The following is an 11,688-nucleotide window of genomic DNA, read 5'->3' on the forward strand; positions in this document are numbered from 1 at the left end:
TTCTTTTTCATTGTTTCTTATAGTATATTTATTTTGTTTGAAATTTCTTGTGTTTTAAATTTGTAACTTGTTTTCTGTTATTTGAATTTCTAAATTAGGCTGAAACTTCAAACTAGTTTCTTAACAATTTATTTTTATTTCTTTAAATTACTAATTAGGCAAAAATAAATCATGTTGTGAAATGCAATGTCAAAAATATAGTGGAGATGAGATGGAAATTAATTTTGAGGATGCAAGTCTATCAGAGTATGAACCTGAGCATGGGGTAAGTGACTACGGGGCTGATCCAGAAGCTCAATCGAGTTGTGTTGCAGTAGGACCAACTTCTATAGATTGCCCTCTCAAATTTTGGCAGAGTTTGCTAGGAGTTCTTATGATCAAAAGTCTCCTTTTAAAAAAATTGCAACAAGAGTATCAGCCCCAATGCCTACAAGTGGTGGCACAAGAAAAAGGAAATGCAATTTCTGTAGTGCAGAATAGTTTGGGAAAATCACTAGACACGCTTTTTTGGGTAGGATATGGTGTGAAAGCATGTCTATTTTTTAAGGATGCCGAAGATATCAAGTATAGAATAGGGCATTCTTGGTGATAGTGCAGTTCTCGTGCCTAAGTCTTTGGCTATTGGGCATTAGATTCAAGCAATTCAATGGTCACACAAGCAGCAACATACTTCTACTTGTATCATGCATCAAAGAGCAAGAACTACATCAGAATCAGCTTCTGGACCTTCATGAATTTAGAGTTCAGCAGCAGAGGGCAGCAAGAAGAAATGCAAGACAGGAATTTCAAGTAAACCCATAGCTGATTTGTTTAATGTGCATGTGAAGGATCAATTAGACGATTCATCCATTCAGAGTTCAGCAGCGGAGGGCAGCAAGGAGAAATGCAGGACAGGAATTTCAATTAACCCCATAGCTGATTTGTTTAATGTGCACATGAAGGATCAATTAGATGATGCCATTGGTAGGTTCGTAGGTTCTTTTTTGAAAATGGCATACCATTGCATGTAGCTCGATCTCCTTATTATAGGGAGATGATGTCCTTGGTGGCGAAAGGGTGGGGGCAGCATATGTGCCACTAGGTGAGCACAAATTGAAGACCATGATCTTGGGTAACCAGAATTACAAGATAGATGTGTTGATGGAGCAAATGAAGGCATGCCAGATAGAGTTTGGTTGGAGCATAGTTATGGATGGGAGGATAGGCTTTAGCCATCATCCACCCATCAACATCATGGTTATATGCATTGAGCACCCATATTTTCTGAGGGCAGTTGTGATTCAAGGCATCGTAAAGATGCTGATTTTCAATTTCACATCCTTAGGGTAGCTATTGAGGGGTTTGGGCCACAAAATGTGGACCAAGTAGTGACTAATGCAACACGTGTATGTAGAGCTACATTGAAGCTTGTTGAGACAGCCTATAGGCCTATTTGACGGACTTCATATTGTGCGTATGCCATGAACAATGCACTCAAGGACAAGGGGGAGATTGACTGGATTAGAGGAGTGGTCAATGATGTGGAGATGTGCAGATGTTTATTTGCAACCACCACACTTCACATACACTTTTCATGAGATTCGTGGAGTTCTTGAAACCAATAGAGAGAAGATATGCATCGTATTACATATTCTTGGAGAATACTTGAGTTACAAGTGTTAATTTATAGGATCTATGATAGAAATGATAACAGATTTATATCAGACATTACTTACTCTAGGTACTTGAATGTAACAGGTAGATGCCTTCAGAATGCTTCTGATATGCAATGACTGGAATGTCAAATGTTGACAAGAATGTAGTTTGTAATCTACAGTGTTGCTTTGTTGATTCTAGGACTACAAGTATGTTATGTCTTTCATATTGCCTTGTCCACCGATGAGAATAACTACATATACAAGTGTGAAGAGTTATGACCCCGTAGGAGCATGACTCTACGTGGCCAAAGGCCACGTAGGGTCATGACCCTACACGGTCATAAACTAAGGTTTGTTAACCATAAACATACAACGGTTTAATGATGCCCGATAAAATGTTCAATAATGATCTCAATGCTTATTGAAGGCAATACAAATAAGACCCGATCCCTGATCGTAGATGATATATAAAACTGACAGTAATCCAATGTATATTGTGGCAGTCATAATACCAAGAATGATAGAACCCGATTAGAATCGGTAACAGCAGTAACATATATATACCTAATCACGTCTGTCTAAATCATACATATACATATTTGTACATATATACGTATGAATATTATTATATGTATATATATATGTACTAGACAGAGCATAACGTATTCAAATGCTCAGTATTATTCGACTAAAGCTAAACTTTCAACACTCCCTCTTTAGCAAGGGAGAAGTAATAAAGAATCCAAATATTAGAATATCTACACATAATACATTATTTGACACTACCACTCTAAGAAATAGAGACTCGTCAAATAACATAAATCACAATGCTATGAACACTATCATAACATAAATTATAATCTCTAATTGTCTGAAACAATATCTAGAGTAATCATAATGAATTTGTTATTCATGACTTCCGGAATATCTGGACCAACAATCATAATAATAGGGCTATCATTTGTAAGATCGTCATCTTACAAAGACTACCTTCTATCTATTCGTTATCATGGTGTCTGACAAAATCCGGCCCAAAGAACCATAATAACAGGTCTACCATTTATAAGATCGTCATCTTATAATGGTTACCTTCTATTTATCTATGTCAATGATCGTCACCTTTCATTACATATCATATGAGAAATAGTAACCACCATGAACCCAATCAAAGGGTGGCACAAAGGCTTTTACCTCAATTCTCTCACAAAGAAGAATGGATTTCAAGGAATTTCACTTAGAACTTTTTCTTATAGAGAAGATATCATTCACAAAGGATTGCATCTCAAAATTTCTCCTTCTGAACATCGATCTTGGGAAGTCAGGTCCTCTAGTTACTTCCTCATAAATTCTCTTCACCCAAGGAAGCCTGTCAAACTCACTTTGAATCAATTATTTGATTTTTTGGTGATAATTCATCACTTCCTCATGATATACATAGGAGTACGCCCATTACATCAACCAGTCACCCACATGTATTTTTAGACTCCCTCTTAGTACCTAAGCTCCTGCGTTGCTTTAGGAGAAGTGCCATACTCCCTCTTAATGTAAAAGAATCTCATAATCACAATCATCAAAAGATGTTTTCTTCAAGAGCCTCACTTTATCCATCCTAATCATCAAGGTCTTTGAAACTACTATCATTAGATTCTGCACAATATTTGATATCATATGTAAAGTACCAACCTTCTTTTCTTGTAACATCCTCAAACACAAAGATAAAGATCAAGGCAAATAACCCTTATAATATGTATAGAATTACAAATAAGAGAGAAACTAAAATGAGTAGATAAATGTAAAAGATAAGAATACTTATCTACACATGAAGATTCAGAAATTGTCTTCTTAGATTATTTGAGAATAGAACATCTCCCTTCTAAAGAAGGTTCAAGTGGGAATGGAACATTGACTATTATTCCCCCTACAATGTAAAATTCTCACTCGTTCTTATGTTGTTTTCGTATCAAATATAATAACTTCTTTCTAAGTTCTAACCTGCTCTTTTTATCCATTGGAAATCGAAACATTCATTTAGCTTAATAGTAGAAGCGAAAACAAACTCGTCCACAATACACCAATATTTTGATTGAGTATGATTGTGCCACTTGAATGACACTCCAACTCATACATCAAGTATCATTTATCATTTATCATAGATGGTTTAATTGAACTCACCACTTTCATATGATGTACACAAGGGGTAGGCCCATTCACATAGTTGCATGAATTTTAGTCCTCTTGACTATTACAATTTATCAATCACTGAAGATTTCATCACAACATTGATTTACTCCCTCTGAATCAATATAATCAAGATCACCAAAGATTGACTGAATCATATCCTCTATCTGCTCCCTCTCTTTCAAGGATGCCTGAAATGTCAGTCTCCCTTTGAATCTCAATCTCCCTCTTCCTGCAATAACAATCTCGAAGAAAAAGATCAAGGCACGTAGCTCTTGGTTGTATACATGCAAATGAGAAAGAAAGACTTCAATAATACTCAGGGATAATAAATAGCTTTGTATAAATATATAAGATATCTTACATGTTTTGAACATATATACTCAATCCCCAATATATATTTTTATTTTTATTTTAAACATATTAACATATTATTTGATTGTCAAATAACTAACAATTGGTATGAAATTCTTATATCTTTGAATAAGGAAGTATTACAATCATAGTTATTTACATAACCAAATAGTATAATAGTCACCATAATGATAATAGAATTTACATAATATTTTCTCTATCCTCAATATAATATAATTATTATTTTACAATCCATACAATTATGCAATTAAGAGAAGCACATGTGTAATTCAAAATATAAAAATTATATACCATATATAATATAAAATATATCATATATCATATATATATATATATATATATATATATATATATATATATATATATATATATATATATATATATATATATATATATATATATATATATATAAACAAATAATTAATTCATAACATATCATACCTTATATCTTTGAATTATTATGTCCCATGGAAGGAGTATTAGCACGAACACATACCTCACTACCCACCTTTCAACATCGGTCCTTGATGCCTCTAATACTTTCATCAATGTTTTCTAATACCTTTGCATTATGCTTGTCAATGTTTTATGGTGAGTATCGATTATACCTCCTTCATTCAATAACACATCGCCACAGAGTGATGATTGGACGAGCATTTCTTTTGTCGCTGCCCAATGTGGTTTGTGAAGCTAATGTTTTATGACTCAAGTGCCTCTTTCATCTAAACTTTATTTTTCTTCTCTCTACATTTTGGAGTAGTGGGTCCAACTTTTCTATAAGGTGTGCAACTTTCTCTCCAAATTGTTCACCATGATGAGATGGATCTCCACGTCAGTTATTTACCTTGATTGCTAATGGTTGATACAGGGTTGTTTTACAATGCTTATGTCTCATTAAATTATGGCCATTCTTATTGATTATTACTTGTTAATACGTATAACTTCCTATTACTCCAGCGATGCTTTATTGATTATCTCTTTGCTTGAATTATGGATCATGAGTGATGATAATAGCGCTTCTCTCTGTCAAGCTATGATGATAATTTATCATATGTGTATTTGGCCTAGCTTTCATTTGTTATGCATTTGTATCATCAACTACCTATATAATCTGATTGATAAATATATTGCTTTTGTTTGATTATCCACTCTAGGATAATATTTATCTCTGCTATGGTTCGATGATTAATCCCCAGTTTGTATTGTTGCATTTTTCTGTATGTTCCAAGTATTCTCCCATGAAGGTAGTTCATTTGTATATTCCTCCATTCTTCTATTTGCTGGTGTGATGAGTAAGCTTCCAGGTCATGCCAGTTTGTCTTATTTCTATCAAGTCAATTTTTTTTTTTTTTGTCACCTTCGAGTCTGGATGTGCTCTCTTTCTTGGTAGTAGTGATTTTCCCAACTAGTTATTATTCTCATCCATTGGTATGAGTTGTTTTTCTACTTTGGTTATGTCCACTTCAGAGGTGATAGTATTGTCATCTATGCAATGATTTCCTGCAGCATGGATGCTCCATATACAAGTCGAAATGAGTATTCCAACCTTCTTTACCTGGTTGTTTCTTCAATATGTTTGATCAACATCTTGTTATTCTCCTTCCCCTTTTGATGATTTTCTTTTTCTTTTTAAATTTTTCAAAAGAAAAAGATGGTAAAGTCTGAAATTTATAGATATGTGTTCTGAATAAAATTTCATATCAGTATGGCTCTGATATCATGTTAATTTTATAGGATCTCTGATGGAAATGATAACAGATTTATATCAGACATTACTTACTCTAGGTTACTTGAACGTAACAGGTAGATGCCTTCAGAATGCTTCTGATATGTAGTGACTAGAATGTCAAATGCTGACAAGAATGTAGTTTGTAATCTGCAATGTTGCTTTGTTGATTCTGGGACTGCAAGTATGTTATGTCTTTCATATTGCCTTGTCCACTGATGAGAATAACTATCTATACAAGTGTGAAGAGTTATGACCCCATAGGGGCATGACACACGTAGGGTCATAAACTAATGTTTGTTAAACATAAACATACAACGGTTTAATCATGCCCGATAACATGTTCAATAATGATCTCAATGCTTATCGAAGGCAATACAAATAAGACCCGATCCCTGATCGGAGATGATAGATAAAACTGATAGTAATCCAATGTGTATTGGTGGCAGTCATAATACCAAGAATGATAGAACCTGATGTGAATCGGGAACAGCAGTAACATATATATGCCTGATCACATCTATCTAAATCATACGTATACACATCTGTACATATATATATATATATATATATATATATATACACTAGACATAGCATAACATATTCAGATGGTCAGTATTATTCGACTAAAGCTAAACTTTCAACAACAAGAGCCACTGCAACTCATAATTATGACACAAGAATGGAATTGGAGAGCTAAGGCCAAAACAAAGCAAAAGAATAGGGTGAAGGAGATAGCGAAGAGTGATCAGTTTTGGAGTGATGCAAAATATAGCCTTCATCATTACTCTAGTTTTCTAGGTTATCATATATGATGATGTGGATGCACTTACCCTTGGAGAGGTGTACGAGTGCATCGATTCTATGCCTTGCTAGATGAGGATTGTTCTGCGAGAGAAAGACCCCACTGTAGCATCCTAAAACAACCATATTTAGCCAATCATTCATCACATATGGAAGAAGTTGAACACTTCTTTGCACATGGTTGAATCCTAAGTGGTAAATGACTAGGCTTGGTAGAGTTACACCACTTCAAGATGATGAGGTGAAGGCAGAGTTCTTTAGGTGCATTGCTAAGGTATGATGTTGATATTGCTGGCAAGATTTGCTCTGAGTGGACGGAATTTGCCACTCTTACAAGTAATTGGTAATTTGATATTCGTTATTTACTATTTAGAGTTTAGTAACTTTTGTTTTACTATTGGGTATGTTTATGACATTATATTACAATGTTGAAAGTTCAATGGTTTTAGTTCATGGTGAATTTTGCTATGTTACCAGTTACTTCGATGCAGCAAAGATGGATATTGAAACTATGGCACAAAAGCATCCTATTTTGTGGTGGAAATGTCATGGATTATAGAGGTCAAAAATTACCACTTGCCATTTGATTGCTATCTCACGTTTCTAGTTCATCAAATTTAAAAATTAACAATGAAAGTTGTGTATTCAAGAAATGTTCTAAGGGAACTTAAAGAGTTTTCTCACACTAGCCATTTGATTGCTATCTCAGATTTCTAATTCCCCAGTTGCAGAGAGGATTTGGTCTACTTATAGCTTCATCCAGTCTATTAAGAGGAACAGACTTATCTCTAAGAGAACAGATAAGTTTGTTGTTGTATACAGTACCTTGCATATTGTAGATTGTAAGACATGTGTACAAGGAGAGCCAGAAGCATGATGGAATGTAGAGCCAGAGGATCCATGTCAGATTGATGAGGACAAGATTGCAGCAGAAACAGATGTGGGCTGGTTGGTGTTCCTTTGGTGGAACTTGACCATAAGGAGTCCAGCAGTTCCAACGATGAGGACTTTGTCTTGGGGGATGATTAGAGACCTCCCTTCAATACATTTTGACAATTTTGCACTTGTTTTGATATTGATCATTATTCAGATCGTGCTACTCATTGTAATCATCTTCATGGTATTTGATAGAACTAATATAAATCCTACTTGCTGATAATTTGAATTTCTATTTGAATTTGAATTTGTTAATGTTACTATTGGTTATGTACTATGTTACTATGTTGAATTTTCAGTAATTCTGGTTCATGTTGCAGTTTTTGAATTTTGCTATGTTCAAGTATTTCAATTTGGTATGTTATACTGAAACATCATTTCATAACTAGCTTTTCAAGTTCTACATGTATAGTGTACAGCAGCCTGCCTCCCACCGTCCCAAAATTGAGGCCCTTTGTGTCCCCATCATGGAAACTCATCCTGGCATCCCAACCTCCCCTAGTACTGGTGTAACACTTATAAATGCACTCTGAAATCAAATATCAAGACTAACTATAAGAATACAATAGCAAGCAACAATTTAGTTGTCTACCCTCCACCATAGTTTTGTCAGCGAGATACTGTTCTATGATCACCACCATGGTTACCAAGTTAACAACATTCAATTCATTTGGGAGGTCAAAGTAATATGGAAATCCAGAAATTTCAGAATAATTAGGTAAAATACTTTAGTGGTTGAAAATTTCAGACCAAATTGGAAAAATCTGCCCACTCCAGAAAATCAGAGGCAACCAGATTAGGTAATTATAAGCATTGTCACTTATAATTTGCACATAGAATGTAGTTCAGAACACTCGAAACAAGAAAGAATGTCTGGTTCTCAGTTCATCATCCCTGGAAAGTTTGCAGATTTCCTTGAAATATAAGGTTTGCCAAACTATAATGAGAAGGTATGCTTATGATGTAGTTAAGTACCTCTGCTTATGATGTAGTTAAGTACCTGTCTTAGATGACAAGAGGTTGAGAAGTTTTCATTTGTGCATTAAATCAGCCTGCTTTGAGAAACAAGTGTCTTCTTGTTTTTATAACATTTAAAGCAGTGCAACGATGGTAAAAGAGCTACAATTGCATTTTCTATCCAGAATATCCATGTCGCAAACATGATTTAGAATTAGCATCTTGATGTTCATTGTTGTTTGCAAGAACTGCGTTTTTTTCTCTCTGTGATGCAGACGACTATGATCCAGTTGTATTGTACATTGAAATGTTCTGCCACAATGAACCAAGGTATGTTAAGCCTGCACTTACAATTCAAGGTAAAATGATCCATATCCCATTAGAAAATGATCTAAGTCACACCAAAACGTTAACCCATAGAGAGACAATCCAACCTAGAGAGACTCGAAGAAATCCAGATTAGTCTATAAAACTCCAACCTCTAAATGGATTTACCAGATTGCAACCCCATCAATTATTTCATGAATGATATGATATGGAAAAACATCAATTCCATATCAAGTTTTTATATACTGCCAAACTTAAAATCAATTCCAGACGTGTCTCCGAATATTCTTCATCCAACTTTCATTTATACATTTACCAATCCGAATTTCCATCAGCAGTATTCTCACAAAGCATACCTTCCTCCGAGACGTCTGATTTGGGTTAGGTAAGGTATCTGACAGATGCGCCCTTACATGCAAAGCATTCTCCACAAATCCCTGTCTAATGAAACAATCAGCTCATCCATTCATGGCACAAGGCATTGCAAAGAACCAAGACTTTTAGTTACTTTACCATTCGCAGATTGTTGGCTCTTGAATTCCTCTCTTTGATGATTAATTTACTTGAGAGAGTGTTGTACATGTCGGTTGTCGGTTGTTAATCAGATCTCTGTTTGAAGCCCAACCGAAAACTTCATTGTATCTTTAGTTTTGCCGTTCTTCCAAAAGCCTTGAATCAAAGCATAAAATATTCAAGCATTCGAAACCAGAGCCCTGCTCACCTTTTCTTCCAGTGTTTTGACTCTTACCTGAAAGTATCCATCCTCACAAAGTCCTCCTTGAGAGAGTGTTGTACATGTCGGTTGTTACTGCTGTTCATCACACCTCTGCGTGAAGTTCGAATGGAAACTTCATTGTATCTTTAATTTCCCCGTTCTTCAAAAAACCTTGAATCAAAGCATCAAAAATTTCCGCATCTGGAACAAGACCCCTTCTTACCATTTCTTCCAATGTTTTGACTCCTACCAGCAAATCTCCATCCTCACAAAGCCCTGTGATGAGTGGCTTAAAAATGGTAGGATGGAGTGTGAACCCTTTACTGACCATTTTCTTATATAACTGAAATGCTTCTTCGATATTTTTTCTCCTGCAATAACCATCGATCATAGCATGGAAAGTAGAAGCATTTGCCTCAAAGTTCTTTGCTGTCATTTCTTTCAAAAAATAATTTGCTTTCCTCATCTTACCCACTTTGCAGAGAGAACGAATCAGAGCGTTGTACGTGAGAACATTTAGCTCGACGTCCTTTTGTATCATTTCTCCGTGAAGGCGAAAAGTCATCTCAATATCATTCTGTTCACCGTAAGCATTGATCAGTATATTGTAAGTGACAGTATTTGGAGACAAGCCCATCCTCTGCATCTCATAAAACAGCTTGTTTGCGTCGTGCACCTTCTCTTCTTTGCAGAGTCCATGAATAAGTGCATTGTAAGTTACAATATCAGGCACCAAACCTTTGACTGGCATCTCCCTCATGAGCTTCAAAGCAGCGGTTACAAGCCCAATCTTGCAATACCCATCAATCATAGCGTTGATCGAAACAACATTAGGACTGCAACCCAGCTCTTCCATTCTCCAAAAAACATCGCCAGCCTTTTGCATCTTGCCAGTCTTACAAAAAGCATGAATTACCATATTTAAGGTATAAACATTTGGACTGATCACACGGAGAAGCATATCTTCATAAAAATGACAGACTATATCATGTCTATTCCTCTTGAGAAGAGAGCTACAATATGCATTACAGGTCTCAGTTGTAGGTAAAATCCCATAGTTCTTCATCCAACAAAAGACGTCTCTTGCGTTTCTGAGCTTGTTGGAATGGGCATAAGTCATGAAAAGGGCATCAAATACCCTGGGAGTAGAATCACATAGCCTGTATGTATTCACCAAGGTTTGGAAGATTTCAGGACCAGGATTCCCTACCTTGGGAGCAATGACCTTTTTCATGACAGCCTCGGCAGCTTTGAACTTGTTGACCCTGGCCAGAATGTGAAACATCAAGCAGTGCGTCTCAATGCTGTGGATGAAGCCGTTCTGCTGCCCAGCCCAGTTGAAGAATTGTCTGGCGAGTACGTGGTCTCTATGGGTCTTGAGCAAAACATGGCTTACTCTTAACGGGGTAAGCGCAGAGGCAATTTTAGAAAGCAAATCCCAGTCAGCATGAATGAGGTTGCTGTAGGCCACATTGATGAAGTCCATGTCCGGACCCTTAGCCTCTGCAATGCTGCAATTTGGCAATGGTAACGGGAAGAGGGCTCCCCCCCTCCTCAGCTTCGGACCCCGAGCATCTCCCATGCGGGTGGGAGAAGCGGTCGTCATCTTTGAATAAAATATCAACACACATTTCAATTGCAATGGCAAACATATTTTTATCATTGAATCCATAGATTAATTACAGAAAGTCGTCCGATACATCAAGAAACTTCAGTGCCCAATTTCTTACCTCGCATTGAAGAGCATAGAATCGAGATTGAGCTGAAGTCTACAACAGCAGTCTTTATCCACCTAGCCTATCCTTGCTATTCTGATAGTGTGACTTTTTTTTCACCTTGCTATTACTATAGTGTGAGATTGTTGTGGCTCTAGGAGTAGAGAATGAAAATGAAAGAGAAGCTGCTTCTTTTTTAAGTCTATGATATCAGTTATGGTTTTGAATAATAGGGAGTATCTAATTCTGTTATAAATTCCATTGTTTATGATACAATAAAGTCTAGCAGTTTACCATATGAACTGGGATTGGGCCTGG

The 11,688-nt window shown here is 36.0% G+C and overlaps 1 protein-coding gene across 3 annotated transcripts; it reads right to left on the reverse strand.

Moving 5' to 3' along the window:
• Window positions 1-8,712: 8,712 nt before the first annotated feature.
• LOC149534791 (Tetratricopeptide repeat (TPR)-like superfamily protein) lies at window positions 8,713-11,479 on the reverse strand. 3 transcript variants are annotated; one of them, XM_089806471.1, is made up of 2 exons: window positions 9,454-11,479; window positions 8,713-9,377 (listed from the first exon to the last, which is right to left on the reverse strand). In XM_089806471.1, the coding sequence occupies exon 1, from the start codon at window positions 11,325-11,327 to the stop codon at window positions 9,759-9,761; it is 1,569 nt and encodes a 522-aa protein (XP_089662597.1). In that variant the 5' UTR covers window positions 11,328-11,479; the 3' UTR covers window positions 8,713-9,377; window positions 9,454-9,758. The 3 variants fall into 3 exon arrangements, with proteins under 3 accessions (XP_089662597.1, XP_089662596.1, XP_089662598.1); XM_089806470.1 differs by having other exon boundaries at window positions 8,713-9,381; XM_089806472.1 differs by having other exon boundaries at window positions 8,713-11,261; window positions 11,386-11,463.
• Between the last annotated feature and the right edge of the window lie 209 nt (window positions 11,480-11,688).

Source organism: Cupressus sempervirens, chromosome 10 (genome assembly GCF_028749045.1).
Source record: "Cupressus sempervirens isolate cs-2001-9-10 chromosome 10, ASM2874904v1, whole genome shotgun sequence".
Classification (NCBI taxonomy): Eukaryota; Viridiplantae; Streptophyta; class Pinopsida; order Cupressales; family Cupressaceae; genus Cupressus; species Cupressus sempervirens.